Genomic DNA, 18,361 nt, shown 5'->3' on the forward strand with positions numbered 1-18,361 from the left:
ATATAGGAGTTCATCAAAAGCTTGGAGAAGACATGGAACACAGATTAAGGCCAGTACAGGCCTTTGTAGTTCCCGGGAGTCTGGGAGAGGATACAGGCTGAGCTTTTAATTTATTTAATAATGGCCAATTCTTAATGTCAGACTTCCCATTAACACTGCATCTTCTCACTTCTCTTAAAAAATCAGTTCTTGCCATATTTGTCTGCCATCCCTGAAAAGCAACAGAATGGAAGCCACTGCCCCGGTCTAGGGGTATGTACCTCCTCCCATATGCAAAACCCCCCTCCTGGCCCAGTTCCACTGGGCTTCATATCCAAGTCCTGACCCAGTCACAGCCAGGAAGTGGCTCAACTCCATCAGTCCAGAGAAGAAGAATACCAGTAACCCCTTGGGGTCTTTGATGATTAAATGAGTTTAAAATGTGGAACACTTAGAACAGGGACCGGTATTCTTTTCAAAAGCCCTTGGGCTGTTATTACTATTATTATTGTGACTGATGCTGGCACTTCTTTTGGCTTGCAAGTTTACTTCTCCTGTGATGGGAATTTTGAAAGTGAGAGAGTGACTTGAGCCCCGTGCTATAGAATTGTACATGTGAAGAATATTGCGTGACACATGATGGTGTTAGACGCACCTGAATCACTTCCAGCTCAGAGAAACCAGATATCCAACAGAATACAAAGCATTCTGATCCTCGTCCTGTGTCGTTCTAACCATCACTAGGACATGTATACACAGAAATGCAAGTATTGGGTTACACATACACTTGTTGTTGTGTACCATTAAGTCGGAACTGACCCTTAGCTGACCCTCCAGTGAGTTTTTAGAAGGAGAAAAATCACACTGGAAGAGGTTACTCATCCTTCTTCCACGGGACAGATGGTGGATTCTGAACCCTGTGCCTTCAGGATTGCAGTGCAGCTTCTTGCCACTAGGCTTGTTGTTGTTGTTGTTCGGTGCCATCGAGTCATAGATGACTTCATAGCAACCCTGTGAATGAAAGACCTGAGCACTGTTCTTAGACTTTCCAGAGGCAAGCCATTTTGGAAGTGGATGCCACTCCTGTTTCCAAGCTTGTTTTAATAGGGAAGCTCCACTAAACACTGTCCGCCATGGGTGACCATTATCGCATTTGACACATCAGTGTCACAGTGTTTAAAATCACAAAAACCACGACTTAACCTCTGTACAGCAATGCACAGGCAAAGACAAGATTCAGCCTGAAAAAGAGACGTGGGGGAAAAAAATAAATAAAGTGGAGGCCTTTGGAAGATGAGAAACTCCTTACAAATGTTGACCCTCCTCGTTGCATGTTCTTAAGTAGGTTGTGTCTCTGAGTTTCTGTTTCGCTCCCAAAATGAAACCATAGCGATAGTTACATAACTGAGTGCATGAGCGCATCGGAGGAGGTAGGTAGCGTGAAAGAAAACCCCTTGCATGGTGCTGGCACATAGTAGGTGCTCAGTGTTTGTTCATTGCCTTCTCCTTCACAGTTCCACCCTGCCAGGGGAGCTGGGGGCATTAAGTGGGTCATGGAAGAGAGAGGATTTTCCAGGTCAGCTGCATTCAGCTTCAGCTCCAATTAGCACTTTCCCTGGTAGAGCAGACTTATATTAATTTAGGACCCATAACCTTCAGGATTAACTGGGGTAACTCACTCACCATTGAGTCCTGGGAATTTTCTGACTTGAGTGGGCTGAGTCCAACGTGGATGCCTTTTCCGAGACTTGATGCTCATCAGAAGGAGAGTCGCTTAAGCAAATTGCCACGTTTCCTCTTGAGCAGCCAGCCCCCAGGGGATGCGTCTGGGAGGTGATCAGAGATTGACGCAGTGATTAAAGCCGGCTGTCTATATCGCTTCAGGCACATCAGAGCGGAGCCCTGGCTGGGGCTGAGCCTCTGCATTGAGAGTGGGTGCTTCCACAGTAGCTTTTCTTCACTTGCCATCCTCCTGCCTGAGTGGAAAAGGAGCTGGGCTTGGGAAACAGCTGCCTCTCCACGTGTCCTGTGTGTGTCTGTCGCAAGAAAAGCACACAAAATTGTCTATCCTCCGATAGTTAGTCTGGCTTAGCTAAGAGGTCCGCTCTCCCTTTGCATGCACGCAAAGGAGGCAGACACCTGAATTGGCCTCACACTGTAGTGAAAAAACAAGCAGAGACCTGAAGCGCAGAGAGGCAAGAGCTTGGGTCAGGCAGACCTCTTCAGAGCCACTTCTCCTACTTTCCTATGGGCCTTTGGGCAAATTACTTCACTACTTGGAACATGGCAGTACTAACAAATGCTCCAAATTGTGGAGATTAAAGATATAATATATGCATGATGGTCAAGAACACTCTGGCTCAGAGCCTGAGCATATGCTGCTGCTGTTGTTAGATGCCATCGAGTTGACTGTAACTCACAGAAGCCCTGTGAACAGTGAGTCTGAACCGTGCCCTGTCCTCTGCCATTCTCACCGTCTCTGATACACCCGAGCCTATTGTGAGTCACCATGTTGATCTGTCTTGTTGAAGGTCTTCCTTTCTTTCGCTGACATATACAGGACATGACAGGACATGTACACCACTGTATTAATAATATCAGTGCTAATCAAGAACTCATAGCCCGCTCTCCCCTCCTAGCCTAATCCTACACAAGTTTCAAAGTATAATTCAATTAGTGTGACCAGTCCCTCTTCCAAACCTTTCTGAACCAAGCCCAGGCCACAGCCCTCTCCCATTTCTCTAAAAAGGTCAAATATTAGAGATAAGCAGGAGTGTGGAATCCTGTCTTGGAGCTGCCACTGCTTGACTCTGTGCGCCCCAGCTAATTGCAAAGCCTCTCTGGGGGTCAATTACTCTGCCAATCAAACAAGAAAAAACAGAAGTACCTTGTACATTGAATTATTCTGAGAGTCAGGTAAGATCATGCATGTCAATGAAAGGAGCTGGCTTACCAGATGTTAATTACCCAATTACACTGTCCCCTGCGTGAGAACAGGCGTATGTGAAACTACATGCTCTTGTGGGGCATGGTGAGGGTTGACAATATCTGGTGAAGGAATCAGACCCAAGTGCAAGTTCAGCCGACTACGTGGAGCTTGTTGGGTTCATTGCCTCTTTATGATGGACACGTCTGGGGCGAACCAAGGCTTTTGAAGTCATGGGCTATTTCATGTTAAGTCCGTCCTGAGAAGCTTCTTGGACTTAACCACTGTTGTTTCCTTTTTGAAAGTCCTGTGGTTGGGCCTGTGCTTTTTTTCAGTCACCAGCCCCTCCTTCTTTTCTACCATAGCCTCCCCCACCCCTGTTTTTAAATCAGTTTGCTTACAAAGTTTGTATACATTGTGTTTCACCCTATTCTTCATTCACATTGTATTTCACACAATCACTCTCGTGCATTATGCTTTATAAAATTAAGCACCATTAGACCTTGCCCATCACTACCCTGTTATTTCGCCAGGATCCTTCCCTTTCCCTTGCCCCCCTCCCTCCACCCACCAAACTGTGCGTGCAACCCTGTGGTTTCGCCCCTACCCCTCCTCACCCAGTCTTGAGATCAGAGAGATGGCCTCGCAGCTTTGGGCTCATTTACAAGAGGAAGCCTGCTTGTTCCGTCTCGGAGCATCTATTTATCTTGTTATTTAGCCCTGGCTCAAAGACTCAGAGATGGAGGTGTTTGATAATTAAGTAATTTAAACAGAACACCAGAGAAACCTCAGTGGAGCTCAGGATAATATGTGGTACAAGGGAGATGAGATGAGCTGGGCTAGGTTCTAACTATTTAATGAGCTTTCAGGAAATAATTGCTTGAAACCCAGGTCTGTTTGACTGAGTATTTTTTCCTTCTGTTTTGTCATTTTCACAAGTGTGTTGCTAAGCGCTTGTGAAATGTATCTGAATGAGCATGACCTTTGCCTTTGTTGGGGATGATCAACCAATTCTTGTGCTGAGGGGTAGGGAGAGTGATGATTTTGAAACCATTCTCATGAAATGCACAGTAAGTGTAGAAATAATTTCCTAAAACTCATTCTTAAACCAAAATGTGTAACATTTCTAACCTGATAAATTCAGGCTCAGGTTTGATAAACTAGAAGGGGTCACTCTCGGGGATTGGTGGCGGGGTAAGGGGATTGGCCTAATGGGAAAAGAGTTAACGCTGCTAACCCAAAGGCTAGTGGTTCAAATCCACCAGCAACTCTGAGTGGGAAAGATGGACAAATCTCCTCCTATGCGACTTGCAACCTCTAAAAACCCACTGGAGAGTCAAGTATGAGTCATTTGTGATTCAAGGGGAATGAATGAATAAGTAATTGCAAAATCTTGGCTAGAAAAATGACTTGCTAGAATGAAAAACAACAACAACACATTAAGTGGGACTCATTTCATGTGCATTACTGCCTGATAATCTCGGGGTCCCTCATGCACCCTTTTCTGCAATCTCCAAAATTCCATGTCTCTCTTTCTCTTAAAGCTGATGACCAAACACCCGGGCAAACGTCTGGGTTGCGGACCTGAAGGTGAACGTGACATCAAAGAGCATGCATTTTTCCGATACATTGATTGGGAGAAACTTGAGCGCAAGGAGATTCAGCCCCCATATAAGCCAAAAGCTGTAAGTAAAGCGTTGTTTCTGACTATCAGGTGACCACACCCCACACACTCTGCCCCTCTCCAACTGTGCTTGCGAGGGATGTTCTCTGAGGGGCAGGCATCTGTGCACCCACTTGGATCCGTCTGCCTGTGGTCACACGTGGGCCCGCAAACCCAGATTTCCAGTCACACTGTCAACCTCGGTAAATACGGGAAGAGACCACTGATGATAAGTTTTCGCTTTATCGATTCAATTATTGTAACTGTCGGAGCTGACAACTTTTTGGGCATAGTTCTTGGGGAAGCAGAGTTCAATCCATTTTCAGCCTCTGATAAAAGAAACTAATTTTGCCCTCATTCTTTCATTAGTTTGACTATGTCATCTTCTCTTCAGGCTGACATTGAAAAGGTCATGTTGTTTATCTCAATGGTATTTAAATTTAATTCTGAAACGTACATTATATCTGAGTCAGTAAATAAGATGGCAGCTCGCCAGCCAACTCCTGCAGGGTTGAAAGGGTTGATGCCTCTCGGTGTAGTAACTCCTGTGTCATGCTCAGTCTTCCCGGTGGGCCGCCTTCCCAGCTACGCTGTGCAGAACCCTTAGGAATGTTGTGATCAATTATAGTCACAGAATAGCTTGCAATGCATAGAGCTGTAAATTGTTCAGGTGTAATAATCCTTAGATTATATGAACGCTAACAACAAAATGATCTCGTACATCTTGCGACACTGAATTATATTATTTATAACTGAGGAAAAGTCTATGTTGATTCTCTCCTTTTCCTTTAATTCCTACTTTGTTCTCAGAGACGTTCTTGATGCTGGCTCACAAATAGCTCTAGAGTATTGTGAATATCCAGACAATTTGGCAAAATCAGCCACTGTGAAAACAGGGAAGGAAGCAGGTTTGTGTTTGTGTTTGAGGAGCATGCGCAGGAAACCACGTGACGCAAAGCCGTCCTGTAACTGGATAATCGTGACAGCTCTGACTGGAGCATGTGAACCCCAGACCCTCTGCTGCTCAATCAGCTCTGACTCACATCGGTTTCTGAGGCTGTAAATCTTTACAGGAGGAGACCACTTCGTCTTTCTCCCTCAGAGGACCTGGGGGGTTCAAACCACTAACTCTTCAGCTGGCAGCCTAACGTTTAATCTTTTCTACCACCAGGGCTTCTTGAAGCACAGTGTGGTGGTGGTGGTGGTGGTTGTGCACCATCAAGTCAGAACCAACCCACAGCTGACCCCTCCAGCAGGTTTTCAGAGGCAGTTAATTGCACGGGAGGAAATTGCCCATCTGTCTTCTGCAGAGCAGCCAGTGGATTTGAACCACATACCTTTGGGTTACTAGTGCAATGCCTTATTATCACTAAGCCACCAGAGTTAGAAAGTTTAAAAAGTACATTAGCATGGAATTTTAGCTTTGTAGATAGATATATATAGAGAGAGATATAGAGATAGAGATACAGATATATACATAGATAGATATATACATATATAGATAGATATATACATATACTAGTCTTGACAAAAACATGGGGAGTTTTGTTAAAACCAATTAAAGGTATTTTTTATGTAAGAATAATAATTTTCTGATGGAACACTACACAGAAATTTTGTGGATAGTCACCAGTGTCATCTCCTCAGATAGTGTCACTAGGTGTAGTCTGCACTCCCGTTGTGACACCACTGGCCAGCTCCCATCAATGGCAAGATAAAATGAAATGGAGGAGCAGGTGCCCTGAATCTTGGACTCTCTTAGAGGCTCTGTAGCTAGGGGGTTGCAAAGATTTGAACACATCACCTGCACTGAGGAAGAAGGGAGGGCAGTCTCCTCGTGAGTTATTTCCAATCTCAGAAACTTGGCTGGAGGGTCAGCTATGAGTCAGTTCTGACTTGATAGCAATAAGAGGGAGGGAGAGCGAGAGGGAGGGAGGAAGGAAGGGAGAGGAAAGGAAAGGAGAGGGGGAAGAAGAGGGAAAGGGAGGAGAGAGAGAGAGAGCGAGAATGAGAATGAGAATGAATGCACAAGTAATTATGTCACATTTCATGCAATCAGTATACAGGGAAGGAGTTTCTGTTGCAGAGACTATAGGGGTATTTTTCTGCACCAGGGAGGAAGAATTAGGACTGGAATGAATCAGAACTGAAGTTCTTCTGGGTCCTATTTCTTTATTAGATTAAGCAGAGCAAGGTCCTGGGGACTTCACTCCCAACTGAGGTTGAAAAGTGAACAGAAATATTACCACGTCTTTATTGCCAGGTGTTGTCAAGCTGCTTCTAACTCATAGTGACCCTGTGCCCAGCAGAATGGAACAGTCCCTAATCCTGCACCATCTTTACAGTCAGTACTGTGTTCAGGATCATTATTGCTGCCAAGGTGTCAACTCATGTTTATGAGAGTTGTGCTCTTTTTCTCTGCCCCTCTGCTTTACTTTGACGGTAAGGAGCTGTGTTGCCAATCTGAAGACTCATGGTTCAAATCTGTCAGACTGCTGTGTAGGAAAAAGATGGGCAGTCAACTCTCATGCAATTTACTACTACCTCTGAAAATCTTCTGTAGAGTCAGCTGTGGGTCAGTTCCGACTCTACAGTATACAATAACTACTTTACCAAGCATGATGTCTTCCTCAGGAATGGGCCCGTCATGATAACAGACCCAAAGTATGTGAAATAGAACCTTGTCATAATTTCCTCAGAGGAATATTATGGCTTTACTTGTTCAGAAACAGATTTGTTTGTTCTTTTGGTTTTCCATAGTGTATTCAATAGTCTTTGCCAGAATCATAACTCAAAGGCATAAATTTTCTTCCAGGCTTCCTTATGAATTGTCTACTTTTACCTGCATATGAAGTGATTGAAAAATATCATGGTTTGAGTGAGCCACCCCTTAGTCTTTAAAGTAGCATCCTTGCTCTTTAGCACTTTGCAGAGGTCTGTTGCAACAGATTTCTCCAGTAATTATTTTGTTTCATTTCTTGAGGGCTGCTTGCATCCACATTGATTGTAGAGCTAAAGAAAACAAAATCCTTGACAAGTCAAATTTTTTCTTCTTGTATCACAGTGTTGCTTATTGGTCCAGTTATGACAATTATACTTTTAGTTTGGTTATTTTTTTAATTGAGTTGTAATCCTGACTGAAGATTATACCCTTTAAACTTCATGAGTGTTTCAAGTCTCCTTCAGTTCGAGCTCTAAGGTTGTATCATCTGTGTATTAACCTGCAATAGCAGGTTATCAGTGAGTCTTCCTCCAATTCTGGTGCTTTATTCTCCTTCATATAATATAGTTTCTTGTATTATTTCCTCAGCATACAGCTTGAATATATATATGATGAAAGGATATAACTCAATTTTCCTGATTTAAATCCTGCAGTTTCCTCTTGTTCTTTTTAAACAACTACGTCTTATTACGAGGATAGGTTCCCCATTAGCACAGTTAAGTGTTCTGGAATGTCTGTTCTGCACAATGTTATCCATAATTTCTTATGACCCCTGCAGAGTCAATAAAATATGAGATGTTTATCTATCTGGTCTTCTCTCCTTCCAGCCAAAATCCATCTGAAATCAGCAACGGTAACTCTTATTCCTCGTTCTCTTCTGAGTCCATCTTGAATTTTTGGCAGTTCCCTGTTGATGTACTACTACTCCAACTGGTGTCTTCAGAAAAATTTTGCTTGCATGTCATATTAATTATTTTGATCTATGATTTCTTCATTCTGTATACCACCTTTCTTTGAACTAATTATGAATCTCTTCCAGATATTGTCCGAATTTCTTGGCTTAGATGAATAAGCATATCCAGTGCTACATCTATTTCTTGAAACATCTCAATTGCTATTCTATCAGTTCCTGGTTCCTTATTTTTCATCATTGCCTCAAGTTCAACTTGGACTTCTTTCAGTACGATTTTTTTTTCTTTCTTCATTCACATTGTGTTTTATACAATCATTCTCATGCATGATGTTTTATAAATTAATCACCATTGAACCATGCCCATCATGACCCTGTCTTTTTGCCCGTCTCCTTCCTCTTTCTTTGCCCTCCTCCCTCCACCCACCAAACTGCAACTGTGTAGTTTCGCCCCTACCCATCCTCACCCCTCTGCTCCCCCTCACCTGCTCTTGAGTTCCCATACATGTTTTAATCGTTATCCTTCTATTTTTTACAATAATGGTCTTACGCAATACCACTCTTGATCATATGCTACCTCCTGGAATGGTTCAGCATTACCAATTCTTTTCTGGTATGGTGACTTCATATTTTTTTAAATTAATTTAGATAAAAGTTTACAGAGACTTAGGGTTTCCAGTCATTCATTGTTGCACTTTTCTTCCTGCCCACCCCTACCCCCCTCAATTCATTCTTCTCTTCGAAAAGAAAAACTCTCTCATTGTTATGCAATCCCTCCCCCCAAGTCCACTCCACTATGCAGCCTTCACTCTAGACTTCTGTAATGACAAGAATACCATTCATTTATCCCTTTTAAACAGTTCTCTCCCTAACCTAATTTCAATGCAATATACTTTTGATGGTTCTGGCATTGCTCAATATTTTGTCCACAAAATTCTTTTATATTGCAACTTGAAGCTTGAATTTTTCCTTCAATTCTATCAGCTTGGGAAATGTAAAGAGCATTTTTCTCTTTTGGTTTTCTAACTCCAGTCCTCTCTGTGTATTTCATTATCTTACTTTGTATGGTTTTGTCTAGCTGCTTTCAGAAATTTCATGTTCAACTCTCTTTATCATATCTTCCTTTTACTTCTCCCCATCCCCTTACATTTTAGAGCAAGTTTCAAACGTCCATGTGGGTCTTTTCTTTCTTTCCTCTTCATAACCTTTTGCTGTCGTCTTGTTTGATATCCTTGATGCCATGCTACAGGTCATTTGATCTTCACTCATTAACATTCAGTGCGTCAAATCTGTTCTTGAGGAGATCTCTAAATTCAAGTGAGATAAACCCAAGAGTTGTATTTTGGCTCTAATGGACCTGTTTTCATTCTCTTTCTTCAGTTTAAATTTTCTTGTAAACAAGTAGTGGTCTGTTCCAAAGTTGGCCCTTGACTTCATTCTGTTGATGATCTTGAGCTGTTCCACCATCTCTGTCCTCAAAGGTGGTTCATTTTGTTTCAGTTAGGTCCACATGCATAATTGCCATCTCTGTGTTTTTTTAAATGATTTTTAAATTAATAAATAATTGTTTATACAGAATTCTATCATGCATTCTTCATCTGAGACCATATTTTCCAAGCACCAAGTCTTTGCTTCTCATTTTTGCATTCTTGTTATTTGTTAGTGCTTCTTGACTGTATATATGATCTGTTTCAGGCTTCAGAGTTAAGTAGAAATGCTTCATTTCTTCATCTTTGCCTTAATGATTGGTGTTCAATGCATGCAATACAACTTTTAGTTGGTATATAAGTTGCCATTTCTCTTAACAGGTCCCCTTGTTTGAATGCGGATAGTATCCCATCACTGTCAGTGTTGTACTTAAAGATCTTGAAAAGGTCTTGAAATGTTCTTGAAAAAAAAAAGATCTTAAAGGTCTTGAAATGTTCTTTTTTTTCAGATTTTTAAAATATAATTTAGAAGTATTCTGTACCAGTACAATGTATTAATCTTACAAATGTAAAATTTTATCAGCTGTTAAAGTGTTTGCAAAACCCACACATCCTACTTCAGCTTTATTGCACAGTTATCTATTAAGAAAATATTACTTTTTAAATTAGAAAACAAAAATGCTTTCACTATAGAGAAGAGACAATCTGATTATAAAGACAATATTCTATGAGAACATCTACTACTTTTTGATGATGACTGTGATGCCATTCCTCCTCAGTTTGTCTTTCCTGGCATAGCAGACCATGTGATCGTCTGGTCCTGACTGCCCAGTGTCTGTCCATGGAAGCACACCAGTACTGAGGGTGTCAATCTTTATAAGTGCCAGTTCATTCCTTACTACTTTCAAACTTTATAGCTTGCGCTCCGCACTGTGATTATTAATGGACGTTTGTAGCTGTTTCTCCTCATTTCGAGTCTTGCCACATGAACAAATGAAGATCTTTCATTGGCTCAAAGCTTTACTCCATCTCAGGGCATTCAAGTAGATTTTACTCTGATGAGATCACCCTGCCCCAGTCTTACCTTGAGCATTCTCTAACCTGAGTAGCTTATCTTCTGACAGGATAACAGACAATATTTTGCTGCTATTCATAAGGTTTCTCCTGGCCAGTTACATCAGAAATAGATGTCAGTCTTACGTCCTACCTTATCTTAGTGTTGAAGCTCTGCTGAAACCTGTCTACCGTGGATGGATGGTCCTCGTGGTATTTGAAATGCTGTTGGTATAAACTTCCAACATCACAGCAACATGGGAGCCACCCTAGTGTGGCAAACTGACAGTGATGGAGCGTTGTCATAGAAACTAAAAGATGAAGTTGGATAAATAATAATGACAGATATTTTTACCTCATTACTGTTACTAGCTTCTTGAGCACCTTTTCTATACTGGACACCACACTGAGTGCTTCATTTCTAGCATCTGGAGAAGTGATGGCTCAGTGATCGAATTCTCTCCTTTCCCAGGGGAGATTACTGACCCAGGTCCACCACCCAACCAGGCCAGCATGTGTCGCTACCATGTCTCCATCAGTGGAGGCATGCCACTATGTTCCCAAACAGGTTTCAGCAGAATTTCCAAATGAAAACAGACCAGGAAGAAAGTGCTGGTGATCACCTTCTAAAAAGTGTCCATGAAGTGTGTGGGTCATGGTAGTTCAATCAGCCACCAGTTATGGGGATAGCTGAGGAGCAGGCAGTGTGTTGTTCTGTTGTGCATGGGGTGACCATGTGTCAGGGGTCAGCTTTGTGACAGCTGACAACAGTACGGCAACTAATTAAATCCTCAAAAGAACCCACGAATGCTTGTCCTAGAAATCCATGCTGTGAGAGGAGAAACGGAGACTCTAAGAGGTCAAGTGCAAAGTCCAGGGTAGCTCATCCATTGTCAGAAAACTTGAGGGTTCCAACCTGAGACAGTCTGACGCCCTTGGAGACCTATCAGAATGTCCTGGGGCAAAGGTCATAGAGTTCAAAAAGTCTCCCAGGAACTTTTCTGTGTCCCCAGTGCTGCACCTCTCCCCGCCTCCGCCTCCATCCCAGGTGATTAGAACCACACCTCTATAGCATCTCTGATGAATCTTGTCTCTTTCTGGGACACTTCTTCTTCTTAGGAAGCTCTATCCTTTAAAGCCAGTTCTCTAAGGGGTCTTTAGATCAGAAGATTGGGGATGTTTCAGTTGTTGCAGATTTCGATATTGATGTCCAATTCACCTTCCCAGAACGCATCACTAGCTCCTCCTCCGTCAGGCGCAGCCTCTTTCTTTTTAGAACACTCTGGGCACATCCTCCTGAGTGCCATGAATTTCCAGGTTAAATGCCAACTTCCTCTAACTGTGAACCTAACAGCAACATATGGCTCTTGCCAGCCAGGGGCACCACTCATTGTACAACACATATGTGCGATTGAATACAATATCAAATAATTTCTAGCCTCAGTGAGTAGGCAGGGATACTCTTTTTTTAAAATTTTTTTTATTATTAATTTCAATGAAAATTTACAGAGAACTTGGATTTTCATTTATTCATTGTTGCACTTTTCTCCCTGCCCACCCTTGCCCCACCCCGGGATACAATTAATTATTTTAGAGCTATAGAATTGGAGATGGGAAAGTCTCCTGTTAGGGACATCTCCAAAGTACTGAAGAGCAGTGGTGTCACTCTGGAGACTAAGGTGCACATGATACAGGCCATGGTCTTTGCAATAACTTGCTATGCCTCAGAGAGCTGGATAATGACTAGGGAGGATAGGAAAATTGATGCCTTTAAGCTGTACTGTTGGGGAAGTGTATTGAATATATCACGGACTGCTAAGAAAACAAACAGGTTCATCCTAGAGAGGGTTAAACCATGCTGCTTCTTGGAGGCAAGGATTCTGAAGCTTTGTCTGACACACTTTGGACATGTTGTAAGGAGGAACCAGTCCTTGGAGAAAGACGTCATGCTTGGGAGGGTGGAGGGACAGCACAGGAAAGGAAGACCCTCTATAAGGTGGATTGATTCAGTGACTGGGGTAATTGGGGTGGGTGCGTTAGAGACAGTGTGATTGGCACAGGACAGAGCAGAGTTTGGGGCTGTTGTACATAGGGTCACTATGAGTCACAGGTGACTTGATGGCACATAACAACAACAACAACATAGATTTGGAGAATTTAGTTCTCTCTAGGTAGCTGCACCACAGGGATGTTAATACCTACAACATCATGTTGTTGTTGTTGTTGTTGTTGTTGTTGTTATGTGCCGTTGAGTTGCTTGCGACTCTTAGCGACCCTTTGCACAACAGCTCTGAAACCTACTGTATGCTGTGCCAACCTCATTGTCTCTGACACACCTACCCCCATTACCCTAGCTAGTCACTGAGTCAGTCCATCTCATTGAGGCTCTTCCTCTCCTGCGCTGTCGCTCCACCCTCCCAAGCATGACGTCCCTCTCCAAGGACTGGTCCCTGCTTGCAACACATCCAAAGTGTTCAGAATCTTTGCCTCCAAGGAGCAGCCTGGCTGGTCTCACCCTCTTCAGGACTAACCTATTTGTTCTCCTGGCAGTCCATGGTATATTCAGTACTCGTCGCCAGCACCACAGCTTAGGATTATTATCATTCATAAACACTAAGGATATGCCTGGTACTCGGGAGGCATGTTGGTTGTAGTGGTGTCTCTGATCCACATCTCTGAGGGGCAGAACGGTTGCATCCTGCTGATGTTCTTCTTAGGACCATGTGTTCACTGCTTGTGCAATTGTAGCTGGAGATGGCCCTGCATGTCATTTGCAATATTGCTTTGATGGGAAGATCTAAAGAAAAGCTTGGGAAACTAGAAACTCAGAGGTGGGGCACACCATTCCTTTGTTTCTTGTAGAGGTCTATTTATGAGGTCTTCAAAACGTGGAGTCTTCTTCCTCTCTCGGCCAGGGAAATGAAACACACCCTTCTATCCCCACCAGCATCAAGCCCCGCAGACATTTGAGTTCCTCTGGAGATGAAGAAATGGGATTCTCAGCATGTGGTCCGCAGACCAGCAACAGTAACATCAACTGGAACCCCTCCAGAGAGATATTTTGGGGCCCCCACCTTAGATCTCCTAAGTAAGTGGTTCTGGGGCTGAGGCCCAGCAATCTGTGTTTTAACAAAACAAAACAAAATACAAAAAAAAAACAACCCAACCAAGCTCTCTCAGTCCTTCTGAAGCAAGTTCAAGGTTGAGAACCACTGCTGTGGAGCTTAGTACTTAAGCATATAGGGAATGAAGCCAGCTGGAGGCCAGGGGGATGTCACAAGGAGAATCCCTTTCTGGTCTAGGAAGTGAAATGGCAGTTTTCGGGAGCGGGTCAGAGTCAGACACCTGCAAAGGTCCTGTGAGGCAGAAGGATGGGGGGGGGTGTAGTGGGGAACATGTCAAGGTGCAGCTGAATGAGCTCCACTGATATTCATTACAGCTGATTGGCCCTGCAGGAATATGGGCGGAGCATTGCTCCATCCTCATGGTTTTCACAGGAAGCTGGAATCTGGATTCTGATGTAAAATGTTACTACATATTGATGACAAAAAATTTTAAAAATTAAATAGAGTCCACCCCCTATCCCATCACCCACACACAAAAAATAAGCTATATCTTTGAGCCATATACGGCTTATGGGCTGCAACTTTGTAATCCTTGCGGCAGTAATTAATTACTCAACGTCCTTTTGCTGTCAAGCCAGCGCCCATTAATTTGGTGGTTTACAGAACTGATTTCAGTGCACTCGTGAAGGGTCACATGAAACGGTGCATTAGACTGTAGAAAGGACTGTGGTGCTTGTAATTTTATTTAAATAATATATTTGAGACCTGTGCGAAGTGATAATGAATATAAAATCCCCAGTCCAGCACCTGGTTCATGGAAGACATTCATGGAACTAAAACTAGACTTAATGTCATTGCTAAACCCACATGAAAAAAATAGAGATATTCGCTTGTTTTATTGTTATGTACCGTCGAGTAGAAACTGACCCACAGTTTACCCTCCAGTGGGTTTTCAGAGGCAGCAAACCGCATAAGAAGAGATTGCCCATCTTTCTCCCACAGAGCAGCTGGTGGATTGGATTGGCAGCACAACTTTTTACCTCTAAGCCCCCAGAACAAGCCAGATGTGGAATAATTGAAGGATCTTGATGCTCCTTACAATGACTGTAATAATTTATATTAGTCAATTGCTATAACAGTTATCAAGCAGTCTCTGATCTCTTTAAACCAAACAGAAATCATTATAATGAGTACACCACCCATCACATTTTTTTTATCTTTTCTCATCCCCTGCCTTTCCTGTCATTCTCTGGCACGTAGTCAGGTCTAAACATGGCAGCTCCCCCTCTGGTTCTCTGTGACTCTTGTGTCCCTTTTATAAGACACCATTCAGAAAGGGTTAGGATAGGATCCTCTCTACTTCCTTGTGTTCAGCAACATAACAAAACCAAAACAAACCAAAAAATCTCTCCAAATAAGTTCATTAGAACTTAACAGGACCTCCCACTCCCACCCCACCTAGGGAGTCTGCCTTTCCCCTTCTGCAGCCCTTCCTCCTGCCTGCGACTTCTTAGTGGTCCTCAGTGAGCATGTGCAGAGCTCCTGTGCCTTGAGTAATATTAAAAGGCATGCATGTATCTGTCAGTGAGCCTGATTTATGCGTGCTATTAAGTAGAGTGCGGAGAGAGAACAAACAGGGGACAATAACAGGATTATATTCAAACATCAGTAAAGGGTGCTGTTATTGGGAGTTCATTACAATAATCTAAATGGATTTTTAAAGTTGTTCTTACTGCCATCTTTCATTACGGCACGGGTCTGTTCCGAGTATTGTCTGAAACTGTACTGAAATAATGCTAGCTTCAGTGTATTGTGCAGGGTACAAGAGTAAGGTTCTTTGTATTTGTTTTGTGTTTTAATGTGCGTTAAGGATTTCTCCTCTCTTTCCTAAGCCCCTCAGATAGCTCTCTGTTGCCCCAGGACAATGTCTCTTTCTCCTGAGCACATGTAGTTTTTGAAGTCTTCTACTCCCTGTCCCAGCTGCTTCTCTGGAGAAACCAGCAACCAATATTCTTTAAAAAAAAAATTCAGCTAGGTTATTTACAAAATTCGAATACAAATTCAAACAAATTTTTCCATTTTCCTCACTACCTCCCATCAAATTGTACAACCTTACAATTAATCCCCCCCCCTCCCCTGCACATCCACATCCCTCTGCTTTCAGCCTCTCCCACCCCTCTTGGATCCTTATTCTACAATAACAGTTTTATACAATATATGTCCTTGTGGGACTGAGTTAGTTTACTCAGCATAATGCTCTCCAGTGCCTCCCAAGTCGGGTAATAATTTACAAAATCATTGCTCCTGTGTGCTGCATAGTATTTGATTGTGTGAATGTACCATAATATCTCAATCCATTAATTTGTGGTTGGACATTTGGGCTGTTTCCATGTTCTTGCGGTGGTGAGTAACGCTGCTATGAACACTGGTGCACAGCAACCAATATTTTTGAGTCTCTCATTCCCTCAAATGATGCCATGCCTTCTCTTCCCTTCTGGCATTGTCCACCAAGAGCCAATTTCTGGGGTGCCCAAAGCTCTTTCCCAGGCTCTCACTGCCACCCACTCCTCCTGGCTCCTGGCGCCTCCCCTCTCAACAAATCAGTAGAGCATCACTCCTTAGGGAGCCTCTTCTCCATTCCTGGGTGAGACTCTTCTCCTATTCTATCAGCACTTTAATCTAGATACTTGTTGAACACAATCTGTCTTTTTAATTACACTCTAAGATTGTCTTTTTCAATTGTCGACACCTTTGTTTAGTGTGAGAGTTTAGCAGACAATTGTTGTTAGGTGCCGTCTAGTTGACCTTTGATTCATGAAGACCCGTTGTATAATATAGCAGAAATGATACCCAGTCCTTGGTCAACGCAGTGACCAGTACTCCCATCCACTCCAGTGGGCAGGAGTGCTGTGATCCTATAGAATCTGCAATCTCTTCAAGATCATGGCAACATGCAAGCTTCACCTCCTGGTGGCCATGCATGTAACAAATTGGCTTGAAATTGGACTTGCACCTTCTGTGAGGGAAGCAAGAATTCTACTGCTTATAGATGCGCAGCAGTTTTTACTGATTAAATAAATGGCTTTAAGTCTGGATGCTGTAATGCACAGTGCTGTGGAACATGAGACATTCTTTAGGGATATGTGATATTTTTCATCTTACAGCAGAATGTCTTAAATAAATGGCTTGTTGTATAAGTTATTACCCGTTTATTGTTGTTATTGTTGATTGCTTTTGAATTGAGTACGACTCATAGTAACCCTGTGATCGAAAGGCCTGAAGCCTCTCTATAACTATCGACATTTCTCCAAGTTCATAGAGTTTCCAGAGGCATGTTATGCTGGATTATAAAAACTCGCTGTCTTGTAGAGTTTGTACATTGTGCTGGTGAAGTGTCTGATGATAGAAGGCATTCAGTTGTTGACTTTAGACAGAGAGGACTATTGCTTATTCTAATCTACAGCTGCAAGTTCCATGATGTAGCTTAACAGAGCATCTTAAACGTAAGCGTATACACACCCACACACACATCTCCTGGAGGATCTTGTGCAAATGCAGGTGCTAATTCAACAGGTGTGGGGTGATGCCTGAGACTGTGAATTTCAAACAGACTGACTGTAGGATGCTGCTGGGTCACAGGCTACACTTGGTTAGAACCCAGCGCCATAGGGTACAGCAGGCCAATGACTTAACAGGCAGCTCCTACATAAGCGTGGTAAGGGCTGGATACAGTTAGGTGTGGCATGTGCTGGTGAGCTGTGGTTCAGGGCACAGGGCAGGCTAGGCGACTCTGTGTATGTGTGTGGAGCGGGTAGCCTTTGTGCTGAATAGCAGAAGCACTGTGTTCTGGTCTGTGCTCTGGCGGGGACTTGGTCAGCCTTTATGAGTCATTTCTCCAGCATTTATTGAGTGAGGTCAAGTACTATTCGAGGGGCACACAGCAATAAAAGTAATCAAAACACAGCCACCACAGAGCTTATTGTCTAGAAGGAAGAAGCCGATACTAACCATATAAATTAGTGAAATATATGGTATAATAAAATCCTTACAAATGCACCAATAAGGAACATCATGGAGAAAATAGATTGAAGTTGTCAAGGATTTTATTTTGCTTGGCCTTGCGAGCGTCCGTGGAAGTAGCAGTCAAGACAAGACATATGACGTTAGGCAAGTCTGTTCCAAAGGGCCTCTTTAAAGTATGAAAGAACAAAGGTGTCACTTTGAGGACACATGGTACTGTCAGTCACCTCGTATGCATGCATAAGGATGAAAAAGGATGTCAGAAGAAGAACTGATGCCTTTGAACTGTGGTGTTGGGGAAGAGTACTGAATGTCTCAAGGACTGAGTTTTTCTGACTGTTAGAAGGGAGGCCTGACAGTTTCACTCCTGTTTGTTCTTCTAAGAATTTTATAACTTTACTTTCCACCTTTACTTTTCCTCCTTTACTTTTATTTAGATCCTTATTCCATTTGGTTTCTGGGTGTAGTATAAGACATGTTGTTGTTGTTGTTATGTGCTGTCGAGTCGCCTGCGACTCATAGCGACCCTATGTACAACAGCCCTAAACTCCGCTCTGTCCTGTGCCAATCGCACTGTCTCTGTCACTCCCATCCCA

At 42.9% G+C, this 18,361-nt stretch overlaps 1 protein-coding gene across 2 annotated transcripts in view; it reads left to right on the forward strand.

The window, feature by feature from the left end:
• PRKCB (protein kinase C, beta) overlaps window positions 1–18,361 on the forward strand; it is a 553,123-nt gene that overhangs the window by 496,624 nt on the left and 38,138 nt on the right. For both annotated transcript variants that reach the window (XM_006902042.1, XM_006902041.1), the window contains exon 16: window positions 4,450–4,590. In XM_006902042.1, coding sequence (XP_006902104.1) covers window positions 4,450–4,590 — 141 coding nt within the window. The remainder of the gene's footprint in view (window positions 1–4,449; window positions 4,591–18,361) is intronic.

This window comes from Elephantulus edwardii, unplaced genomic scaffold (assembly GCF_000299155.1).
Source record: "Elephantulus edwardii isolate Elephantulus edwardi_28Jun2011 unplaced genomic scaffold, EleEdw1.0 scaffold00361, whole genome shotgun sequence".
NCBI classification, from domain to species: domain Eukaryota; kingdom Metazoa; phylum Chordata; class Mammalia; order Macroscelidea; family Macroscelididae; genus Elephantulus; species Elephantulus edwardii.